Source organism: Oryctolagus cuniculus, chromosome 3, assembly GCF_964237555.1.
Source record: "Oryctolagus cuniculus chromosome 3, mOryCun1.1, whole genome shotgun sequence".
In the NCBI taxonomy this organism is placed as follows: Eukaryota; Metazoa; Chordata; class Mammalia; order Lagomorpha; family Leporidae; genus Oryctolagus; species Oryctolagus cuniculus.
In genome coordinates, this window is record NC_091434.1 from 183,062,639 (window position 1) to 183,086,975 (window position 24,337).

At 53.4% G+C, this 24,337-nt stretch overlaps 1 protein-coding gene and 1 long non-coding RNA gene across 2 annotated transcripts; one reads left to right on the forward strand and one right to left on the reverse strand.

Moving 5' to 3' along the window:
- The first annotated feature begins 5,026 nt into the window (after positions 1 to 5,026).
- MRPS33 (mitochondrial ribosomal protein S33) lies at positions 5,027 to 14,526 on the forward strand. The gene is made up of 3 exons (XM_002722863.5): positions 5,027 to 5,157; positions 8,518 to 8,759; positions 13,476 to 14,526. The coding sequence occupies exons 2-3, from the start codon at positions 8,545 to 8,547 to the stop codon at positions 13,579 to 13,581; spliced, it is 321 nt and encodes a 106-aa protein (XP_002722909.1). The 5' UTR covers positions 5,027 to 5,157; positions 8,518 to 8,544; the 3' UTR covers positions 13,582 to 14,526.
- On the reverse strand, positions 13,473 to 20,016 carry LOC138849093 (uncharacterized). Its single transcript, XR_011387513.1, has 2 exons — positions 16,994 to 20,016; positions 13,473 to 16,955 (listed from the first exon to the last, which is right to left on the reverse strand). It is a non-coding gene; the product is annotated as an uncharacterized lncRNA (long non-coding RNA).
- Positions 20,017 to 24,337: the final 4,321 nt, after the last annotated feature.

Sequence of the window (24,337 nt, forward strand, 5' to 3'; positions counted from 1 at the left end):
AGCACCCCAAGCTAGAGCTTGACCTCATGTACTCCTGTGCCTCAGCACCCCAAGCTAGAGCTTGACCTCAGGTACTCCACTGTGCCTCAGTACCCAAGCTAGAGCTTGACCTCAGGTACTCCTGTGCCTCACATCCCAAGCTAGAGCTTGACCTCAGGTACTCCACTGTGCCTCAGCACCCCAAGCTAGAGCTTGACCTCAGGTACTCCTGTGCCTCAGCACCCCAAGCTAGAGCTTGACCTCAGGTACTCCACTGTGCCTCAGCACCCCAAGCTAGAGCTTGACCTCAGGTACTCCACTGTGCCTCAGCACCCCAACCTATGCCTGACCTCAGGTACTCCACTGTGCCTCAGCACCCCAAGCTAGAGCTTGACCTCAGGTACTCCTGTGCCTCAGCACCCCAAGCTAGAGCTTGACCTCAGGTACTCCACTGTGCCTCAGCACCCCAAGCTAGAGCGTGACCTCAGGTACTCCTGTGCCTCAGCACCCCAAGCTAGAGCCTGACCTCAGGTACTCCTGTGCCTCAGCACCCCAAGCTAGAGCCTGACCTCAGGTACTCCTGTGCCTCAGCACCCCAGGCTAGAGCTTGACCTCAGGTACTCCACTGTGCCTCAGCACCCCAAGTTAGAGCTTGACCTCAGGTACTCCTGTGCCTCAGCACCCCAAGCTAGAGCTTGACCTCAGGTACTCCTGTGCCTCACACCCCAAGCTAGAGCTTGACCTCATGTACTCCACTGTGCCTCAGTACCCCAGGCTAGAGCTTGACCTCAGGTACTCCTGTGCCTCAGCACCCCAAGCTAGAGCTTGACCTCAGGTACTCCACTGTGCCGCAGCACCCCAAGCTAGAGCTTGACCTCAGGTACTCCTGTGCCTCACACCCCAAGCTAGAGCTTGACCTCATGTACTCCACTGTGCCTCAGTACCCCAAGCTAGAGCTTGACCTCAGGTACTCCTGTGCCTCAGCACCCCAAGCTAGAGCTTGACTTCAGGTACTCCTGTGCCTCAGCACCCCAAGCTCAACCACTGAAAGTAGACAAGATTGAAATGATGTTAAAATAAGAGGATAAGTTGATGTATTTTTTATAATAAGCCATAAAACCAACAATAAACGTACATGTCTATTACTTAATTCTTAATAATAAAACATAATTTGCCCCTAAAATAAATCTTATTTACGAATTAGACAAAAGATATAGAATTCCTTCAGTAAGTATGTCTATATGCTTATTCAACTTTCACTTTCAGCCTCTAGGAACAACTATGAAAAACAATATAAAAATTCTGGAATAGCTGTAATAAATTTTTAGAACTCATCATCAAATGTTTCCCATATATTTGGGGCCAGCTTTGTGGCTCAGGAGATTAAGCCACCACTTGCGATGCCAGCACCCTGTATTGGAACTCCAGTTTGAGACCTCTGGCTGATGCACTTCGATCTGGCTCCCTGCTAACGGCCTGGGAAAGCAGAAGGTGGGCCAAGTGCTGGGACCCCTGCACTCACAGGGGAGACCCAGATGCAGCTCCTGGCTCCTGGCTCCAGCCTGGCCCAGCCCCAGCTGTTGTGACCATTTGGGGAGTAACCAGCAGATGAAGATTTCTTTCTCTGTCACTCTGTCAAATAAACAAATAAATCTTTTTTAAAAGTATGCCCTATGGGGCCGGCGCGATGGCGCAATAGGTTAATCCTCTACCTGCGGCACCGGCATCCTACATGGACACCGGTTCTAGTCCCAGCTGCTCCTCCTCCAGGCCAGCTCTCTGCTGTGGCCAGGGAGTGCAGTGGAGGATGGCCCAGGTGCTTGGGCCCTGCACCCCATGGGAGACCAGGAGAAGCACCTGGCTCCTGGCTTCAGATCAGCGCAGCTCTGGCCACGTGGCCATCTGCGGAGTGAGCCAGAGCATGGAAGACCTCTCTCTGTGCATCTCTCTAACTCTGCCTGTCAAATAAATAAATCTTAAAAAAACACACACAAACTGGGCCGGCACTGTGGCTCACTTGGTTAATCCTCTGCCTGCAGCACCAGCATCCCATATGGGCGCCAGGTTCTAGTCCCGGTTGCTCCTCTTCCAGGCCAGCTCTCTGCTGTGGCCCGGGAAGGCAGTGGAGGATGGCCCAAGTGCTTGGGCCCTGCACCTGCACGGGAGACCAGGAGAAGCACCTGGCTCCTGGCTTCAGATCAGCGCAGCTCTGGCCATTGTGGCCATTTGGGGAATGAACCAATGGAAGGAAGACCTTTCTCTCTGTCTCTCCCTCTCACTGTCTGTAACTCCACCTCTCAAATAAATAAATAAAATCATTTTAAAAAATAAAAAAGTATGCCATATGTACTTAGTAAAGAACAAAAGTATATGCTATTGGGGCGAGTGTCTGAACATGGTGAAGATACTGCTCGGGACACTGATGTCCCAGATCAGACACCTGGAACGCAGCTGCCTGCAATGCACACCCTGCCATGCAGTCGGTGACAGCTGGGGCCCTGCTGCCCACGCGGGAGGCTTGGACTGGGCTCCAGGATCTTGGCCTCAGCCTGGCCTGTAGTGGCATGTAGGGAGTGAATACGAAGATGGGAGACTCCCTCTCTCTCTCTCTCTCTGCTTTCAAGTAATCCTAACTACATGTTATTACAAATCAGTCAGCCCATGAGAGTATTTCAGGCCTGGAAAGACAAGACACTGGCACACACACACACTAAAAAAGACCTAAATGAAAGGTCTCTGTGAGTGAGATTCCAGCGGAAAGAATGGGCCATCAAAGAAGGAGGTACCTTTCTCTGAAGGGAGGAGAGAACTTCTACTTTAACTATGACCTTGTCTAAATATGATCAGAGTCGGCAAACTCAAAAGGCTTCCACAGCCGTGGCAACTCATGACAAGAGCCTAGGGAGATCACTGACGCCATAAACAAGAGTGTCAAATTGTTAAGTCAACAACAGGAGTCACTGTGCACTTACTCCTCATGTAGAATCTGTCCTTAATGTGTTGTTCAATGTGAATTAATGCTACAACCAGTACTCAAACAGTATTTTACACTTTGCGTTTCTGTGTGGGTGCAAACTGTTGAAAGCTTTACTTAACATATGCTAAATTGATCTTCTGTATATAAAGATAATTGAAAATGAATCTTGATGTGAATAGGATGGGAGAGGGAGAGGGAGATGGGAGGGTTGCAGGTGGGAGGGAAGTTATGGGGGGAGGGGCACTGTAATCCATAAGCTGTACTTTGGAAATTTATATTTGTTTTATTTTTATTTATTTTTGCTTTATTATTATTATTTTATTTATTTACATTTGTTTTATTTGTTAAAAGTTAAAAAATCAATCAGTGAAGCAACTAAAGGATAATTTTACTTTTATAAAAAGAGGCAGAAACTACTGAAACATGATCAAGTATGAAATTAGATGAACATGGAATATTCATGATAGAATCTGATAGAGTGCGTGTATCAGACAAGATGGGCTAGGGCATCCAGCAGCGGCAAACGCCAGAGCTGTGTGACTGGGCACACGGGCTGTGGCTCCTCTGGTCACACAGGGGCCTGCCGCCGGGACTCAGCCAGGGGCCCAGGCCAGCGGAGCACCCAGCTCTCCGGGCAGAGGCAGGAGGCCTGCAGTCCCACAGGGTAGCCACCGCCCTGCACCCAGGCGACGCCTCTCTTCCGCTCCTAACTCGCCCTGGCAACCCAACCACAGGGGACAACGGAGAACACTCGGTGGACGGTGTCGGAGATGCCACCACGCAGTGTAACGCTTACCGATAACACGAACCAAACTTAGAACTGCGCGTGGCGCCTGCAGGTCCCCGCAGTGTGGACGTGCACAGGTTCACAGACACAGCGCGTGCGACCCGAGCTCTTACAGCCGTCAGTACACCGACCTCCGCTGCTCCGGCTTTCTTTCCGGACAAGCCTCATCCTGTGGAGGAACATCAGAGCGGCTGTTAAGTGTGCGGGGACTTGGGACTCACTCCCGGCGAGGCTGTGCCCGTAACAGCGGATACGTCAGCGAGGGGTGGAAGACACCCTCAGACCCCTGTCCCTCTCCCCGTGCGTAAACCCACAGCACAGACGTCCGCGTTCCCACGGCCACCCAGGCCTCGGAGCGCACGGGTCGCTGCACCGGGTCTGCAGGGAGCAGAGGGCGCGGGGACGCGCGCAGGTGCACCGCTCCCGCCGCCCGCCCGCACCCCAGCGCTCAGGAGAGCTGTAGCCACCGCTCAGACACGCGCGCGGGGCCTGGGCCGGGCGGAGCGCGCAGTGAGGACGGAGAGGACTCGGCTCACGCGCGCAGGTGCACCGCTCCCGCCGCCCGCCCGCACCCCAGCGCCTCAGCCACCGCTCAGACACGCGCGCGGGGCCGCGGGCCGGGCGGAGCGCGCAGTGAGGACGGACAGGACTCGGCCCACGCGCGCAGTGAGGACGGACAGGACTCGGCCCACGCGCGCAGGTGCACCGCTCCCGCCGCCCGCCCGCACCCCAGCGCCTCAGTCACCGCTCAGACACGCGCGCGGGGCCTGGGCCGGGCGGAGCGCGCAGTGAGGACGGACAGGACTCGGCCCACGCGCGCAGTGAGGACGGACAGGACTCGAGCCACGCGCGCAGGTGCACCGCTCCCGCGGGTCCACCCGCACTCCAGCCACCGCTCAGACCCGCGCGCGGGGCCTGGGCCGGGCTGGCGGCGGCGGAGCGCGCAGAGAGGACGGACAGGACTGCGGCGAGGCAGACGCCCGCCCAGCGCGGGCAGGGGTGGGCAGGTGGGCGGCGGCTCAGACTCCGGCGCCCACACTAAGAACGCACTCCCCGAACGGAAAGGCACAGGAAACGGGCCGACGCAAGGCTGTCGCCTCCGAGCTTGCGGAGGCGGTTCTGGAAAGTTCCCAGCAAAGCCAAGCCTGCGAACCCTGGAGGACCCGCTGGGACGCCGGCCCGCCCTACCTGGTCCTCCGCACGGGCGGAGGCGCTAGTCTCCCGGCGAGCCCTCCCAGAGAGCGGCCGGGCACTTCCGGGCCCCTCACCGGGGCTGCGCTCTAGCCGCGCTCTTCCGCTTCTCTACTGCTCCCCGTGGCCGGCGTCGGGGCCGGAGCGCGAAGCCGGTCGGGGCGGGCCTTCCGGGGGCGGGCCCTCGGGGCCGCGGCGCGGGGGTGAGGAAGGTCGGGTGCAGGTAAGGCTGTCCTTCGCTTCGGGCGCTCGGCAGCGGGACGGGGGCGGAGGCTGCAGGGGTCCCGCCGGGGCCGCCGACCTCGCAGTCACTGGTGACCAGCTCGGGGTTTCGCCCGTCCGGCGGGGAGCCGAGCAGCCCCGCGGCTGCCGACGCCGCGTGTGGGGGGCGCGGGCGGACCGGGCCCGGCCGGGGGCTGCGAGGCTGCTGCCCCGGAGCGGCCGTGTGGGTCTCGGGCCAGGCGCACGCTCGTGGGCGGCAGCCTTCGCCCGGTCCCGGGCGGACCGAGCCGGCCCGGCGCCGTGGGAGCGGCAGGTTCCCCGCGAACTGAAACTTGTTCTCGGCGTTGAAGGCGCCGTTCGGGGCTTCCCGCCCGCCCGCGGCCCGAGCCCTGCGTGTCGGCCTCCGCTCAGGCCGGCAGGGCTCGTGGGGCTTCTCTCTCCGCCACTGCCCCAAGTTGGCCTCACGCAGCGCCGGGCCCGGTGCGCGCTGACCGGCCTCCAGCCGTGCGCGGAGAGCCACCTGCGCCTCCACCGGCGCCGCACACGCCGAGCGCGCGCAGGAAGTCACGGGCGTGTCCAGCCCGGCTGTCAGGTGCAGGGTCCGGGCCCACCTCGCCGTGTCCAGCCCCGCTGTCAGGTGCAGGGTCCGGGCCCCCCTCGCCGTGTCCAGCCCCGCTGTCAGGTGCAGGGTCCAGGCCCACCTCGCCGTGTCCAGCCCCGCTGTCAGGTACAGGGTCCAGGCCCACCTCGCCGTGTCCAGCCCCCGCTGTCAGGTGCAGGGTCCGGGCCCACCTCGCTGTGTCCAGCCCCGCTGTCAGGTGCAGGGTCCGGGCCCACCTCGCTGTGTCCAGCCCCGCTGTCAGGTGCAGGGTCCGGGCCCACCTCGCTGTGTCCAGCCCCGCTGTCAGGTGCAGGGTCCGTGCCCACCTCGCCGTGTCCAGCCCCGCTGTCAGGTACAGGGTCCAGGCCCACCTCGCCGTGTCCAGACCCGCTGTCAGCTCTCAGGGTCCAGGCCCACCTCGCCGTGTCCAGCCCCGCTGTCAGGTGCAGGGTCCGGGCCCACCTCGCCGTGTCCAGCCCCCGCTGTCAGGTACAGGGTCCAGGCCCACTTCGCCATGTCCAGGCCCCGCTGTCAGGTGCAGGGTCCGGGCCCACCTCGCCGTGTCCAGCCCCGCTGTCAGCTCTCAGGGTCCAGGCCCACCTCGCCGTGTCCAGCCCCGCTGTCAGGTGCAGGGTCCGGGCCCACCTCGCCGTGTCCAGCCCCGCTGTCAGGTGCAGGGTCCGGGCCCACCTCGCCGTGTCCAGGCCCCTCTGTCAGCTCTCAGGGTCCAGGCCCACCTCGCCGTGTCCAGCCCCCTCTGTCAGCTGTCAATCTCCGGGCCCACCTCGCCGTGTCCAGGCCCCTCTGTCTGGTCAGGGTCCGGGCCCACCTCGCCGTGTCCAGCCCCCGCTGTCAGGTGCAGGGTCCGGGCCCACCTCGCCGTGTCCAGCCCCCGCTGTCAGGTACAGGGTCCAGGCCCACTTCGCCATGTCCAGGCCCCGCTGTCAGGTGCAGGGTCCGGGCCCACCTCGCCGTGTCCAGCCCCGCTGTCAGGTGCAGGGTCCAGGCCCACCTCGCCGTGTCCAGCCCCGCTGTCAGGTGCAGGGTCCGGGCCCACCTCGCCGTGTCCAGGCCCCGCTGTCAGGTGCAGGGTCCAGGCCCACCTCGCCGAGTCCAGCCCCGCTGTCAGGTGCAGGGTCCGGGCCCACCTCGCCGTGTCCAGCCCCGCTGTCAGGTGCAGGGTCCGGGCCCACCTCGCCGTGTCCAGCCCCGCTGTCAGGTGCAGGGTCCGGGCCCACCTCGCCGTGTCCAGCCCCTCTGTCAGCTCTCAGGGTCCAGGCCCACCTCGCCGTGTCCAGCCCCCTCTGTCAGCTGTCAATCTCCGGGCCCACCTCGCCGTGTCCAGGCCCCTCTGTCTGGTCAGGGTCCGGGCCCACCTCGCCGTGTCCAGCCCCGCTGTCAGGTGCAGGGTCCGGGCCCACCTCGCCGTGTCCAGGCCCCTCTGTCTGGTCAGGGTCCGGGGCTGGCAGAGAAGCGAACGAGAAAGGGAAAGCAGGACAGGGCCCACAGGGACCCCGGGACAGGTGGTGGCATGGAGGGGCACAGCCCGGCGCCCAGACCTCTCCCACTGCCAGCCTTCAGGTGGCGCTGTTGGCCTGAGGCCGCCTGGTTGATTGGCAGAGTGGTAGGTGGTCTGAGGGGCCAGCCCCTGCCTGCTCTCCTGAGGAACCCGAGGTGGGCATTAAACACGGCTCAGTCTGTTTGCTTGGAAGGGCTGATCTGGAATCTACTGGGCACCATTCCCGTGCAGGCGCTTCTCTTTTGTGTTCTTGTTTTGGGTTTGTTGAGATTCCTCCATTAGGTGAGTTTATTTGGACATCAGCTTCTTTCTTAGCCAGCAGATTCTCATGTCACTACCAAAATTTCACATCAGTTGGCATGTCCTGCCAATAGTAAGCCTTACATTTGGTCTGGAATGGGGTGGGATAGTTAGCCCAGCGGCAGTATTCTTGATTTGTGTGTATCCCAGTATGGCTTTTGATGTCTATGAGCTGTAATTTTTACACATAACAGATACTATTCTTAAACCTATCTGAACATTCTGTGCCCCCCAAAGAAAAAGGTACTCTTTTCAGCTAATGAGAACCTAGGCAGTGTGCGTTAAAGCAGAATATTTAAGATGAAAGATGAGTGACATCGCAATTCTTAAGTACCTTCTGTCCAGGAATAAAATGAGTCTTTGAGCTGTTGAGTTTATTTCCACAGAACTGCTGTTTTTCCCCAAAGACTAAGTCTCTAGGCAGAATTCAGTCCAGTAACCTAGAGGCCAGATGAGCTCATAACTCATTAGCAGTTCACGGAACCATCTGGAGCCCTTGAGAACAGTGTTCCGAGGACTGGGAATAAAGACCGCCGTGTGCTTACCTCTCTTGCACGATTCCCCTAGAGGGCTGGTGGGCAGCACGTGTATCCCAGAGACTGCCGAGGCGGGTGTTTTCTGTGGCAGGGTAACTGGTCTCCCTGCGCCCTCCGTCCAGCCTGCAGGAGCTAAATGGATATTGCGTCACAACAGTTCATTGTGGAAAGAGCAGGACGGCAGAGAAATAATCATTGTGAACACAAACTGTACGGGTCGCAAAAGTACCGCATGCGAAGGAAATGGCCGTGTGCACTGTGGTCTCTCGGCTCTGAGGCATGCGCTGCCCACAGTGTGCACTGACTCGTGCGTGGCTCGCTGTGTCTTCGTTTTCTGAACTGTTCATTACATAATCTTGTAGTGCTTTATACTAACCTGTGTGTCTTTCCTCTCCTTTCCTGTAGATACTCTTGCTCCTTGCTGCCCAAGAAATGTCTTCGCTTTCAGAATATGCCTTGCGCATGACTCGGCTGAGTGCCCGGCTGTTTGGAGAAGTTGCCAGGCCCACTGACTCCAAGTCTATGAAAGTGGTGAAACTGTTCAGTGAGCAGCCGCTGGCCAAGAGGAAGGAGACTTACGACTGGTATCCCAATCACAACACGTACTTTGCGCTCATGGGGATCCTCCGTTTTCATGGCCTCTACAGGTGATCACAAAAAAAACAAACAAACAAACAAAAACCACCAAGAGGGACTTCTGAGATTTCTTTTTTAGTAGCTGGACAAAGGAAAACATTAGTCTTCTGTTACTGCAGTTCTGTGATTATTGTAATAGAGCCCGGGCGGTTCAAAAGGTCCAGCGTGGGGAGTCGGTATTTGGCATGAGGGTTAAGACACCACTTGGAACACCTGATCCTGTATCTGAGTAGTTGGATTGCAGTCTCCCCTCTGCTGCCAATTCCACCTGGCTGCTAACGTGCACCCTTGGGCAGCAGGCGATGGCTCAGGTACTCAGGTCCCTGCCCCCCAGGTGGGAGACCTGGGTTGAGTTCTCGTCTCCTGGCTTCAGCCTGCCCCAGCCCTGGCTGTTGAAGGCATTTGGAGTAAGGACCAGCGATGAGAGGTTTCTCTCTGTCTTACCTCTCTCCACCTTTCAAATAAATAGAATCATAAATAAAAATTCAATTTGTGGTGAGAAAGGCTTCTTTCAATATATCCATATTGGGCAAATCAAAAGCAAAAAGAAACCTTTTGGGAAACATAGTTTATGTCTAAAATGTGAATAGATGCTGAGCTGTAGAGAGACATTTAGTTATTCATTAGGCTGCAGAGGAAAGCCCGCGGAGCCCGGGTGGCGGGGGCAGCGGTCTCTCAGACGAGCGGATCCCTGCCCCACACCTGATCTGCTCCTTGGCTGAAGTGTGGGAACCTTTCCCCTTCTGTTGGCACTGTTACTTCTTCCCACTCTTCTGGCATTTTTGTACCCTGTTTGATGTTAATTTGGTCTAAATAAGTTTTAGTTTGCCTTTAAGGATAATGTGTGAATCACACAGGCTCTTAACACTGTACCTGTGTATGTATAGGAAGTGGGTACTTACACTTCTAGAAAAAAGATCAAATACCTATTTGACCAACCTTTAAAAAATTTAATTACCAAACTAACACATGTTCATTACAAAAGAATTCAAACAGTACAAAATTATCTAACATTAAAATACCTACCATCCTTTTAAAAATGTAACATGTTTTAATTGGACTTGTCTGTAGTAACAATTCAAAAGTTAATTGGGACCATTCATTTTAATATGATAAACTGACAACACATGATACTAAAGGTTATCAGATAGCTAACAGTTGCTACATGGATCTATCCAACAGGTATGGCTTCAGTTCCTTGCATGTGGGCACTCAGGGAACAGCAATGAACAAAATAGATTTCCGTAGTAAACATACTAGAAATTATACCCCATGGTCTTTTGAGTATCCGGAATTGCTTTGGGACTATCTCCCTTGCTATTAGTCTGGGCTCAGAAAATAAAAATTTTATTATGACCCAAAATAAAATAGTGAAATGCAGCCGGCGCCGCAGCTCACTAGGCTAATCCTCCGCCTAGCGGCGCCGGCACACCGGGTTCGAGTCCCGGTCGGGGCGCCGGATTCTGTCCCGGTGCCCCTCTTCCAGGCCAGCCCTCTGCTGTGGCCAGGGAGTGCAGTGGAGGATGGCCCAGGTGCTTGGGCCCTGCACCCCATGGGAGACCAGGAAAAGCACCTGGCTCCTGGCTCCTGCCATCGGATCAGCGCGGTGCGCCGGCCGCAGCGCGCCGGCCGCAGCGCGCCGGCCGCGGCGGCCATTGGAGGGTGAACCAACGGCAAAGGAAGACCTTTCTCTCTGTCTCTCTCTCTCACTGTCCACTCTGCCTGTCAAAAAAAAAAAAAAAAAAAAAAAATAGTGAAATGCAGACCTCCCAAGTAGAAGATTGTAACCCATGATAAAGTCATATTCTATTTTAATTTCTCTGCTGCTGTTCTCCATTTGCTTGAAAAATAAAGGTGTGGCTATCTTTGGGGACAGGGGGAAAATACTTAGCATTTAATTATCCCTGGAAAAGCCAAATGTTTTCATGTATTTAGTCACTGGTTATGGTAAATGGCAACTTGAATGCTGGCCTCCTGTGGCACCAGGCAGTATTATACTAGACAGTCCCTTCAGCAAAGAAAGTATTCAGATCTGCAAGGGGAGGGAAGCACAGGTTCTCAGAGTAATCCATGCGCTCGCTAACCAGGTGCTTGGCCTGCTCATCCACAGAGACAGAGCCCCCTGCAACGTGGAGCATCTCTGTCCAGGCAGACTTAGAGCTGGCTGAGCAGGACCCAGAGTCCTGACAGTGCCGCAGTGGGTGGGAGAGGCCAGTTCCGGGATCGGCCCCACACGAAGGTGCGAGTGAGCCACCAGATGCCTGGGGAACAGCTTGCAAGGCAGAGCCAAGGGCAGAGTAAAGGCCTGCGTGGGGAGTGTGTCTGGACTGTTCCGGGAGTACCTCAGGCAGAGCAAAGGCCTGCGTGGGGAGTGTGTCTGGACTGTTCCGGGAGTACCTCAGGCAGAGCAAAGGCCTGCGTGGGGAGTGTGTCTGGACTGTTCCGGGAGTACCTCAGGCAGAGTAAAGGCCCGTGTGGGGAGTGTGTCTGGACTGTTCCGGGAGTACCTCAGGCAGAGTAAAGGCCTGCGTGGGGAGTGTGTCTGGACTGTTCCGGGAGTACCTCAGGCAGAGTAAAGGCCTGCGTGGGGGGTGTGTCTGGACTGTTCCGGGAGTACCTCAGGCAGAGTAAAGGCCTGCGTGGGGGGTGTGTCTGGACTGTTCCGGGAGTACCTCAGAGTAAAGGCCTGCGTGGGGAGTGTGTCTGGACTGTTCCGGGAGTACCTCAGGCAGAGTAAAGGCCTGCGTGGGGGGTGTGTCTGGACTGTTCCGGGAGTACCTCAGGCAGAGTAAAGGCCCGCGTGGGGGGTGTGTCTGGACTGTTCCGGGAGTACCTCAGGCAGAGTAAAGGCCTGCGTGGGGAGTGTGTCTGGACTGTTCCGGGAGTACCTCAGGCAGAGCAAAGGCCTGCGTGGGGAGTGTGTCTGGACTGTTCCGGGAGTACCTCAGGCAGAGTAAAGGCCTGCGTGGGGGGTGTGTCTGGGATGTTCCGGGAGTACCTCAGGCAGAGTAAAGGCCCGTGTGGGGAGTGTGTCTGGACTGTTCCGGGAGTACCTCAGGCAGAGTAAAGGCCTGCGTGGGGAGTGTGTCTGGACTGTTCCGGGAGTACCTCAGGCAGAGCAAAGGCCTGCGTGGGGAGTGTGTCTGGACTGTTCCGGGAGTACCTCAGGCAGAGTAAAGGCCTGCGTGGGGGGTGTGTCTGGGATGTTCCGGGAGTACCTCAGGCAGAGTAAAGGCCTGCGTGGGGGGTGTGTCTGGACTGTTCCGGGAGTACCTCAGGCAGAGTAAAGGCCTGCGTGGGGAGTGTGTCTGGACTGTTCCGGGAGTACCTCAGGCAGATAAAAGGCCTGCGTGGGGAGTGTGTCTGGACTGTTCCGGGAGTACCTCAGGCAGAGCAAAGGCCTGCGTGGGGAGTGTGTCTGGACTGTTCCAGGAGTACCTCAGGCAGAGTAAAGGCCCGTGTGGGGAGTGTGTCTGGACTGTTCCGGGAGTACCTCAGGCAGAGTAAAGGCCTGCGTGGGGGGTGTGTCTGGACTGTTCCGGGAGTACCTCAGAGTAAAGGCCTGCGTGGGGGGTGTGTCTGGGATGTTCCTGGAGTACCTCAGGCAGAGTAAAGGCCCGCGTGGGGGGTGTGTCTGGACTGTTCCGGGAGTACCTCAGAGTAAAGGCCTGCGTGGGGGGTGTGTCTGGGATGTTCCTGGAGTACCTCAGGCAGAGTAAAGGCCTGCGTGGGGGGTGTGTCTGGACTGTTCCGGGAGTACCTCAGGCAGAGTAAAGGCCTGCGTGGGGGGTGTGTCTGGACTGTTCCGGGAGTACCTCAGGCAGAGTAAAGGCCTGCGTGGGGGGTGTGTCTGGACTGTTCCGGGAGTACCTCAGAGTAAAGGCCCGCGTGGGGAGTGTGTCTGGACTGTTCCGGGAGTACCTCAGGCAGAGTAAAGGCCTGCGTGGGGGGTGTGTCTGGACTGTTCCGGGAGTACCTCAGAGTAAAGGCCCGCGTGGGGAGTGTGTCTGGACTGTTCCGGGAGTACCTCAGACAGAGTAAAGGCCTGCGTGGGGGGTGTGTCTGGACTGTTCCGTGAATACCTCAGGCAGAGTAAAGGCCTGCGTGGGGAGTGTGTCTGGACTGTTCCGGGAGTACCTCAGGCAGAGTAAAGGCCCGCGTGGGGAGTGTGTCTGGACTGTTCCGGGAGTACCTCAGGCAGAGTAAAGGCCTGCATGGGGGTGTGTCTGGACTGTTCCGGGAGTACCTCAGGCAGAGTAAAGGCCTGCATGGGGGGTGTGTCTGGACTGTTCCAGGAGTACCTCAGGCAGAGTAAAGGCCTGCATGGGGGGTGTGTCTGGACTGTTCCGGGAGTACCTCAGAGTAAAGGCCTGCGTGGGGAGTGTGTCTGGACTGTTCCGGGAGTACCTCAGGCAGAGTAAAGGCCTGCGTGGGGAGTGTGTCTGGACTGTTCCGGGAGTACCTCAGGCTAAGGGGAGAGCAGTAAGCCAATAGCAAGGGGTTGTCGGGGGCAGGATAAGGACGGGGGTTTTTGCTCAGGGTTAAAGTGGGGAGCATTCACGGGACTGGTACAGCTCCTCTGGATGTTGGGGATCCCGGCACTTTGTGCTCCTTGAGCTGAGCGTGTGCCCTGTGAAAGTCAGACAGGCACAGTGACCCAAGAGAAAATACTAGATTGGTGTGCTTTTCCAGTCTTGTTACTTTTACTTCTTTGCTTCACCATTCAGAGATGAGCACCAAGATTTTAAGGAGGAGCAAGTACGTCTGAAGAAGCTGCGTGGGAAGGGGAAACCCAAGAAAGGAGAAGGGAAGAGAGCCACGAAGAAGAAGTAGTGCTGGCCTTGGAGAGAGAGCTGCTCAGGACGGAGAGGAAAGCGTGTGTCTGCGCGGATGCCTCGTTCCCCTCGGAGCGTAGCTGGAGGAACACGCTCACCATGCCCACGTCTGACCCAGGGAAGCACTCTGATTCTGCAGAATTACTCGGTGCTGGCTTTATAATCTCATGTTCACCTAACTGATGAAATGGATATAAAAATTGCTGTCTGATGACTTGTTTGGGGCGGGAGTAGAGGGAAGCCTCCTTGAGTGTCAGAGTTTCCTCCTCACTCTTCCTGCCTCCCCACTGACTTAACCCTGACTTCTTTCCTCTCTGCCATTCAGCCACTGTCTCCACCTCCAAGCCCACAAACTCTGCCTCTCCACCTGCTCCTCTGAGAATACCTAATAAGAAATGGGTGGATTAAAAAACCAGCTGAAAGAGTATTGAATACCTGTTTACTGTGCAGAAGGTATTAGGCCCTACTAGTGCAGTGGTTAACAAGAGAAGCAAGCCTTATCTCATAGAACTTTCAATCCTATGGAAGAGACTACTACTTAATTATTACTACTATTACTTAAAATTGTATTAAATGCTACAAAAGAAAAAGCCAGACTCGGGGGCCAGCGCCTGCCATGCCAGCATCCCATGTGGGTGCTGGTTCAAATCCTGGTTGCTCCACTGCCGATCCAGCTCTCTGCTATGGCCTGGGAAGGCAGTGGAGGATGGCCCAGGTCCTTGGGCCCCTGGACCCGCATGGGGGAACGGTGGGGGAAGCTCCTGGCTTCTGGCTTTGGATTGGTGCAGCTCCCGTTTCAGCCATTTGGGGAATGGGCAAGCAGATGGAAGACCTCTCCCTCCCCCTCCTCCTCTCTCTCCCCCCTCCTCTCTCTCCTCCTCTTCCTTTCTCTTTGTAATTCTGACTTTCAAATAAATAAATCTTTAAAAAAAAATAAGAAAAAGCCAGACTTCTTTGAAAGTATGAATTAATGGCTAGATGGATCCAAAGAGAGCCAAAGCCCAAAACTCATTTGAGCTTAAGGACAGCCTCACTGAAGAAATGTTTAGGGGGTGGCACTGTGGCGTAGTGGGCTAAGCCGCACCAGCATCCCATGTGAATGCTGGTTCAAGTCCCAGCTGCTCTACTTCCGATGCAGCGCCCTGCTAATTCTCCTGGGAAAGAAGCAGAAGATGCCCAAGTCCTTGGGCCCCTGCACCCATGTGGGAGACCGGAGACCAGACAAAGCTCGTGGCTCCTGGCTTCAGCCTGGCCCAGCCCTGGCCATTGTGGCCAGTTGGGGAGTGAACCAGAAGATAGAAGATCTCTGCCTTGCCCTCTTTCTAACTCTTTCAAATAAGTAAATCTTTTTTAAAAAAGACCTTTAGGCTGAGCCTCAAAGGCTAAATTAGAGCCAGATGAGTGTCAATTGGTCTAGTTAAGACACTAGTGTCAGTTTTGTGGCACAACAAGTTAAGCCATCACCTGTGATGCCAGCATCCCATATTAGCACAGGTTCAAGTCCCAGCTGCTCCACTTCTGACCCAGCTCCCTGCTAATGTGCCTAGGAAAACAGCAGAAGGAGGCATGAGTGCTTGGAGCCCTGCACCCACGTGGGAGGCCCAGATGGGAGTTTCTGGCTCCTGTCATCAGCCTGACCCAGGCCTGGCCATTGTGGCCATCCAATAGATGGAAGATCTCTGCCTCTCTAACTCTGCCTTTGAAATAAATTAATCTTAAAAAAAAAATACATGGAAACACCATGTCTCAGTACCTGTGTCTGCTCCCTGGCTCTGGCTCAGCCCCCACCCTGGGAAGCAGTGGTGGCAGCACAAGTGATTGGGTCCCTGTCGGCTGTGTGGAGGAGCTGGCTCAGGGCACTGGGGGAGTGAACTAGCAGATAGGAGTCTCTCCCCCTCCCAAATAGCCACAAGAAAACTGGTGAGAAAGTGGGGCAAATACAGCACCATTTGCTAACTGTCCTGTACCGAGAACTGGAAATAGGCTACGAGGTTGGCCATAGGAAGCAGACCCGAGGCCAGACCTTGAAGGGCTTTCAAGTTCTGTGAAGAGGCCTGGACTCAGCCAGCCTCGTCAGAGGTCAGAGTGTCTAAGACATATTTCTGCTAGTGGTTGCTCTCGTGTATAGTTGTGGCGCTACCTGCTGATTGTACTGCTTTCTAGCACTGAATCTCCAGAGAGGTTGTGGGCCTGCTCTGATTTCTTTTTTCCAACAGTTATTCTGAAATTTAGCGCCGTCTAGTACTTGAGGTACTTTTACTTTTTTATTGTAAGAAACAAAATGGGGCCGGCGCCGCGGCTCAATAGGCTAATCCCCCGCCTTGCAGCGCCGGCACACCGGGTTCTAGTCCCGGTCGGGGCACCGGATTCTGGCCCAGTTGCCCCTCTTCCAGGCCAGCTCTCTGCTGTGGCCTGGGAGTGCAGTGGAGGATGGCCCAAGTGCTTGGGCCCTGCACCCCATGGGAGACCAGGAGAAGCACCTGGCTCCTGCCTTTGGATCAGCGCGGTGCACTGACCGCAGTGCGCTGGCTGCACCGGCCATTGGAGGGTGAACCAATGGTAAAGGAAGACCTTTCTCTCTGTCTCTCTCTCTATCACTGTCCACTCTGCCTGTCAAAAATAAAAAAATAAAATTAAAAAGAAACATAATGTACTATCTTAACCATGCTTACGTGCACAGCACATTAGTGTTAACCATACGCTCATTATTGTGCTAAAGTACTTCTACCTCTCTTGGGCAAAGAGAGGAAAATACATAGGAGTAAATGTAGCATCTGCTCCAGCTATAAATTGATTTCCCTGCAATACCGAGTGGTTTCTGGACTAGTAGGAATCTCAATACGTATGTTTAGACAAATGATAATTTTAAAGATGCATAATCCAGATGGTATGGCTAGGGCCTGTAATTAGCCTGTTTAAAAAAAATACCACCAGCCCACGTAGAATGGATTGCAGCTGACATGAGTGAATTCCAGCAGAAGGCTGGGAATCGCTTACTTAGGTCTCTTGAGAACACGCCATGTGCCCAACACGTACAGTGGTAGAGGATTCACGGGAACAGACTTAGTCCCTAGCAGAGTGTGTGTATGTGGTAAGATCCTGGCAAGATTTCAGGACTTTGGTTAGAAAAACGCAGATGCACTGTTCCCTCACCAGTGCCACTGAGCCAGGTGTTGGTGGATATCAGGCTGAAGCACAGCCTGGATCTCTCAGCCTTAGCCCAGCGTAGCCACGCGGGTGTCTTGTCTCAGCCTTAGCCCAGCGTAGCCACGCGGGTGTCTTGTCTCTCAGCCTTAGCCCAGCGTAGCCACGCGGGTGTCTTGTCTCTCAGCCTTAGCCCGGCGTAGCCACGCGGGTGTCTTGTCTCTCAGCCTTAGCCCAGTGTAGCCACGCGGATGTCTTGTCTCAGCCTTAGCCCAGCGTAGCCACGCGGGTGTCTTGAATTAGCTGATCTCCAGCTTTTGGAGAAGGCCTGCATACAAGAGGAACTTAGGAGAACAGCATGACATTTCAGAGAGCGTACCTGGGGCCAGGAGCCCTTGAGCCACATGAGAGTGCCTATGTTTGAGTCCCAGCCCCACTCCCAACTCCAGCTTCCTGCTAAGGCAGATTCTGAGAAGCAACGGATGATGGCTCAAGGACTTGGGTTCCTGACACCCGCATGGGTGACTCAGGTGGCATTCCTGGCTCCTGGCTTCGGCCTGGCCTAAACCAGGCTGTTGGGGGCATTTGGGGAGTGAACAAGCAGATGGGAGATCTGTCTCCTCTGCCTTTCGATTAAATAAGAACAAATATTCTTAAATAATATAATAAATAAAAAATACTACAATAAGGAAGGAGGAAGTATAACAAAACGAGGCACTGAAGTTTATTCCATCAGCAGTCCTGAGCAGGAAACAGTGTGGTCCGTGGACGGAAGAGCCTCGGCAATCCCCTCAAACCCTGAGCCTGCAAGAAACCTTAGCAACGTATGGTGTGTACATTTGTAGATAACCTAGTAGTAGATCAGCGGACCACGGCTTCACACTGAACGTCAGAGCTTCACAAAATTTAGTATTTTTTTAAGATCTGTTTATTCACCTGAAAGAGAGAGAGAGAGAGCTTCCCTCTGCTGGTTCACACCCCAGATGGCAGCAACCACCCAGAGCTGGGCCAGTTTGAAGCCAGGAGCCAGGAGCTTCCTCTGGGTCTCCCACGTGGCTGCAGGGCCCAGAGACTGGAGCCATCTTCCATCGCTTTCCCAGGTGCACTAGCAGGGAGTTGAATCGGAAGTGGAGCAGCTGCAGCTCAAACCAGCACCCATACAGGATGCCGGCATTGCAGGTGGTGGCTTACCCGGCTTTACCTGCTATGCCACAACACCAGCCCCCAGAAAATTTATTTCTACGTAAGCTGTACCCTCAAACCAGCATTGTGTGACTCAGAGCAACCCATACTGAACTGCAGTGCACCAGACGAAAGTGGGATACAAAGGAAAGGGGAAGCCAACGCACTTCAGGACATCAGTGGCCAAAGGTTCAGACTCAGGTACGTTCAACTAGAGAAAGTCTCCAGCTCCAGTTTGGACTAGCCAGACCGTCTGATAGATGTTGCTGGTCAGGACCTCAGCGATAACTCCCCCTCTGATGCCTGGTGTCTCCTGTGCCTGGAGGATTCTGCCTTTGGTTTCAATATGGCGAGTAAAAAGGCACTGGGTTTTGGATTCAAAAGTCATGGAATTGTAACCGTTTACTTACTGTCTGTGTGTCCTTTAGTCACCTCCCTTCCCTGAACCTCCTTCCTCCTCTAAAATCAAGGTGGCAATACTTCACTAGATTAATGAAATAGGAAAGTATCTGTGTTGGGGCCAGCATCATGGTGTAGCAGGTAAAGCCACCGCCTGCAACCCAGGAATCTCATGGACTCCAGTTTGAGTCCCAGCAGCTGCACTTCCAATCCAGCTCCCTACTAATGGCCTGGGAAAAGCAGCAAGAGATGACCCAAGTGCTTGGGCCCCTGCCACCCATCTGGGAGACCTGGGAGAAGCTTTTGGCTCCTGGATTTTCAGCCTGGCCCAGCCACAGCCATTGCAGCCATCTGGGAAGTGCCAGTGGATGAAAGATCTCTCTATCTGTGTGTGTCTGTCTGTCTGTCTCTCCCTCTGTGTAATTCTGTCAAATAAGTAGATAAATATTTTAAAAATCTCTCTGTAACTCAAATAAATAAATCTTTAAAAAATTAATGTTTAATAAATATTTGTGAAAAGCACTATGTAAATTGTAGAGGTTAATATTTTAATTTACAGTGCTTTGTGTGGCTAATAAGTATTGCTGGGGCCAGCACTGTGGTGCGGAGTTCAGTCCTGGCTGCTCCACTTCTGTCCCAGCTCCCTGCTACTGCGGCTGGGAAAGCAGCGGCACATGTCCAAGTGTTGGAGCTCCTCCAACTCACTGGGGAGACCTGGATGCACTTCCTGGTTCCAGGCTCCAGCCCGGCACAGCCCAGCAGTTGCAGCAAAATGGGAAAACACGTATGCTGCACTTGAAATGCGGAAGTATTTTTAAATTACATAATGGTGTGTAATGGCAGCAAAACAAAGACAGGGGCCATGGACTTTGTGAGGGCTGGTCAAAGTAAACCACACAGATACACTTTTGCAGCTTAACTGGAGATGCAACAATGTTGTATTTCATATAAAAGTATAAGCTAGAGTTAATCCAATTAGATTCTAAACCCCTTTCCACTTTACTTAAGGAAACGTGTTTTCTGAGAGAGAAGAGACTCATTCACTGAGAGCTTCCTATGTGTGTGGTGCAGAGGGCATGAGCTCCTGCAGGGACAGTCCTAACAAAATGACATGCAGCACAGACGCCTTCTCCCAGAAGAGGCACAAACGAGGTTGGCCCCTTGAGTTTAGAATAAAAACAGCATTCTAGAGGTGGGCACGTAGCCTGTGATGAAGACACCACAGCCCACTTCAGAGAGCCTGCACCTGAGTCCAGCTTCCCCCATGCACATCCTGAATGCAGTGCTGATGACTCGAGTGACCAGGTTCCTGCTGCCCGAGTGAGACTCCTGGGTTCAGGCTGGGCTCCCCAGCTTGAGCCTCGCCCAAACCTGTTGGCATCTGAGGAATGTACCAGTAGCTGGAGGCTCATTCTGCCTCCCTGTGCTTCTCAAATAAATAAGATGTTCTGCTCCATTCTTATTTAAAAGAAAATAAAAAGGAGGAAAGACAGCATTCTAAACTGAAATAAAATCCTGGACAGGTTAATCTAAAAAAAGCTCCAGTCTGAGAATATGAGAACTGGCTAGTGCATTAAGCACCAAACTAATAATGCAGATCAAAACCACAGGAGGTTTCACCTCACCCTGGTTAGGATGGCTCACATACAGAAATCAACAAACAACAAATGCTGGTGAGGATGTGGGGAAAAGGTTCCCTAATCCACTCTTGGTGTAGAAATCTGAATATAGACCTACCATGCAACCCAGCCTTCCCACTCCTGGGAACTTACCCAAGGGAAATGAAATCACCAAACAAAAGAGCTATGTGCACCCCCATGTTTATTGCACCACAATTCACAATAGCTAAGACATGGAATCAACCTAAATGCCCATCAACAAAAGACTGGGTAAAGAAATTATGGGATATGTACCTCATGGAATGTTACACAGTGGTAAAAAAAAAAAAAATGAAATCCAGTCATTTGCAACAAAGTGGATGAATCTGGAAAACATATTTCATGAAATAAGCCAGTCTCAAAGGGACAAATATCATATGTTCTCTGATCTGTGACAACTAACAGAGCACCTAAAAGGAAACCTGTAGAAGTGAAATTGACACTATGAGAAGCAATGACTGTGGGGAGCAGGGTCCATCTCCCACAACATGGCGGGGCGCCCGGGAGACAAATAAGTACTGAGACTGTGGACTGAAACTAACTCTATGCGTCTGATCTCCCACCATATGGCGCTGAGAGGGAGTAAACAAATCTTACACAGCTGCTTTGTCAATTAGCTGATTCCTGATCCAACCTCTGATTGGAAGAAAGCGGCGTGCTCGGCACGCGGGCAGCGGAGCACGGATTGGTGGGAGAGGACTATAAAAGGGGGAGAGAGACAACGTGCGGGGCCCCCCTGAGAGAGCTGGTCGGAGAGCTCATTGTTGGTGCCGCTCCTCCGGGAAAGCAGGGGAGCAGCGGGGTTGTCGCTCCTCCACGGAGGCAGGGGAGCGGCAGCAAATCCGGGAAGGACCGGGGAAAGAAAACAGCGTCCAGTGTCGTTCCTCCGCGAGTGGGGGAGCGACAAGTGGTTCCGTGACTCGGATACGTACGGGAGGAAAGACGGGAAGGAGAAGGGAGAAAAATAAAAGCCGCGGGAAAGCCAGGCCGTAGCGGAGACGAAAGCTAAACTGTAGCGGAGATGAAAGCTAGGCCGTGATTTGGAAAAGCCGCGGGAGAGAGAGAGACGAAAACCGGGGGAATGCTAGGCCGTAGCAGAGACGAAAGCTAAACTGTAGCGGAGACGAAAGCTAGGCCATGATTCGGAAAAGCCGTGGGGGAAAGAGAGACAGAGACAAAAAGCCTCGGGAAGAAAGCCGCGGGGAGAGAAAGAAAGCCTCGGGGGAAAAAGCCACAGGGGGAGAGGAAAGCCAAATAAAGAGAAATAAAATAGAGAGAAATAAGAAAGCCGAAGAGAGGAAAATAAGAGAGCCGGGAAATGCCAGGGAATAGAGAGAAATAAAATAGAAATAAGAAAGCCTCCCCACAACATGGCAATGAGAGGACTCGGATTTGGACTGCCTAAGGCGATAAGCACCTGTGGGCAACTCTAGCAGAGCAGAGTATGGGCCGCGGGCCACCAAAGACAAGCACGTATCAACGCCACAAAGAATAAAAAGAAGGGGGATCTGTGGGGAGCAGGGTCCATCTCCCACAACATGGCGGAGCACCCGGGAGACAAATTAAGTACTGAGACTGTGGACTGAAACTAACTCTATGCGTCTGATCTCCCACCATATGGCGCTGAGAGGGAGTAAACAAATCTTACACAGCTGCTTCGTCAATTAGCTGATTCCTGATCCAGCTTCTGATTGGAAGAAAGTGGTGTGCTCAGCACGTGGGCAGCGGAACACGGATTGATGGGAGAGGACTATAAAAGGGGGAGCGGCAGCAAATCTGGGAAGGACCGGGGAAAGAAAACAGCGCCCGGTGTCATTCCTCCGCGAGTGGGGGAGTGACAATGACTTGAACGGCCCTTGTCTTGACTGTCAAGGAACAGCTTATTATTTTACTTTTTTACTATTTTCCTTTTTCTACTTAATACCATTTGTTGAACTCTTTACTTAACAAAGAATTATTCAGAGGTGTTTAAATCCAATTGAAAATAGATCCCAGTAAAAAATAGGAGTGGGAATAAGAGAGGGAGAAGCTGTATAGTTTGGCACACACTCCCTCAGAGTTACCCTTAAGGATAAAGCTAAAATCTTGCCATGGTACTGCAAATCCCACTAAGCTGGGTGGTACTAATGCCATCTTACCTGTTAAAGTGATCATATTAAGTATGGATTTGATCATATAGATAGGATTAAGTGTCAAAGAGATCACATAAATAAGACCAAGTGTCTGCTAATAACAGAGAATTAAAAAGGAGAGACTGATCCAACATGGGAAGCAGGCCACACAGCAGACTCATAGAATGACAAATGCCCTAAATAGCACTCTGGCCTCAGAATCAGCCCTTAAGGCATTCAAACCTGGCTGAAAAGCCCATGAGAGCATTTCAGGCATGGAAACCCAAGACACTATGGCAAAAAATGGTCTATATGAAGAATCTTTGTGAGCGATGTTCCAGTGGAAAGAATGGGCCATCAAAGAAGTAGGTACCTTTCTCTGAAGGGAGGAGAGAACTTCCGCTTTGATTATGGCCTTGTCTAAATAAGGTCAGAGTCTATGAACCTAAGAGGCTTCCATAGCCTTGGCAGCTCATGACAAGAGCCTCAGGTGATCACTGATGTCAAAAATAAGAGTGTCAACTGTTAAATCAACAACAGGAATCACTGTACACTTGCTCCTCATGTAGGACCTCTGTCCTTAATGTGTTGTACTATGAGAATTAATGGTAAAAATAGTCTTCAAACAGTACTTTATACTTTGTGTGTCTGTGTGGGTGCAAACTGTTGAAGTCTTTACTTAGTATAGAGTTGGTCTGCTGTATATAAAGATAATTAAAAATGAATCTTAGTGAAGAATGAGATGGGAGAGGGAGTAGGAGGTAGGATGGGAGTGGGTATGGGAGGGTGGGTATGGGGGGAAGAACCGCTATATTCCTAAAGCTGTACCTATGAAGTTTGTGTTCATTAAATATAAGCTTTCTTAAAGAAAGAGATATTGACTCAATAAGGAATTAGAGATCAATAGGTTTGCATCATCATGAATGACTTCCCAAGCAGCAAAAGCAATGAGTGCAGGTGATGTCAGTGGAGCGCTTACCACGTGCTGGCCACTGTGATTGGTAGGTCATCATCTAACCTCCCAATACGTTCTCTCCTCTCACCAATGAGGAGCCAGGCTTAGCTCCTGTGCTCAGAATCACACAGCCAGGTGAGGTATCCAGACAGGTCTCAGACTCAGGATGCCAATCCCAAAGTCTGTCCCTTAATCACCACACTCATGTAGGATTTTTCACAAGCAGAGAGAAAGGGTTAAAGTAAACAGCATGCACGGGACCCACAGGCAACCATAAAGCCCCAGGTTGGTGACAGTCGTAACCGCATGGTCTGGCAGCCTCAGAATCATAAGCTGGGTGAACCAACACTGGACCCCCCAGCTCTGCATGCCCTCTTGTGACCTGATCTCTGAAAATCATCATAACAACACTGGCACCCGTCAGCTGTTTCCCCGTTTGCCTGGCTCTCTGCTCCTCTCTCCCTACTACTTACTCTCAAATGACCCCATGAGGTAAATATTATTTCCCTCCATTTTACATTGAGCTGTGGAGCCCTGATTCTCAACATTAACCATGCATTACATGGGCTGTGGGGAGGTTAAGAGACCCCGGCTCCGGTCCCACTGCAGACCAGTCTGAGATGGGGTGGGGAGGGAGAGAGAGTGTAGGCATCAGTAAAGCCCCTTAGGTGTCCTGCTGTGCAGCTAAGGTTAAGAAACTCTGATTTAAAGCAATGTTTCTCAAACTGAAGTGCTTAACAGTGTCATCTGAGGTCCTGCTGTTCACAAATGGGGGACCCATGCCCAGAGCTGCCTGTTCAGTAGGTCTCTGGTATAGCACAAGAACTTGCATTTGTAACAGCTTCCCCAGTGTTGCTGATGGCACTGGTCTGAGGACCACACTTTCAAAACTAAAAAGTAATTAGGACAAAATCTCCAGATGGTAAATTGTGTGGCCTCCTAACTCTGTAGTAAAATTCCCTAGCCACCCTGGAGCCTTTTCCTAATCCATAAAAAAAGCAAATCTTAAGAACATGATGAAAAAAGAGGAAAGATGCGACTTAAGGAAGTTTTAGTTATGAGAAGTTCATGAAACTACTAGATGCTTTAGAGGTCTGAGTAGACAGACACCAGTGCGCATGGAAGGGGAGGAGGGCTTCTGCAGGAGAGGCCCCGGTCAGCTCCAGCAACATCTCCAGGGCTGACACTGCTGCTGATGCTGCCACAAGTCTCAGACCAAAAGGAATGGATCTAATGATGCGAGATGAGAAAGGTCATGTGACCTCCACAAATGATGGAGTCTCCATTCGGAAACTAATGCAAGCA

What these genes read in the sequence shown, in the direction of transcription:
- MRPS33 (XM_002722863.5), top strand. Translation starts at nt 8,545, where the DNA reads ATGTCTTCGCTTTCAGAATATGCCTTGCGCATGACTCGGCTGAGTGCC. An exon ending in CGTTTTCATGGCCTCTACAG is followed by an intron (nt 8,760 to 13,475) that starts GTGATCACAAAA and finishes TTCACCATTCAG; the next exon opens with AGATGAGCACCAAGATTTTA.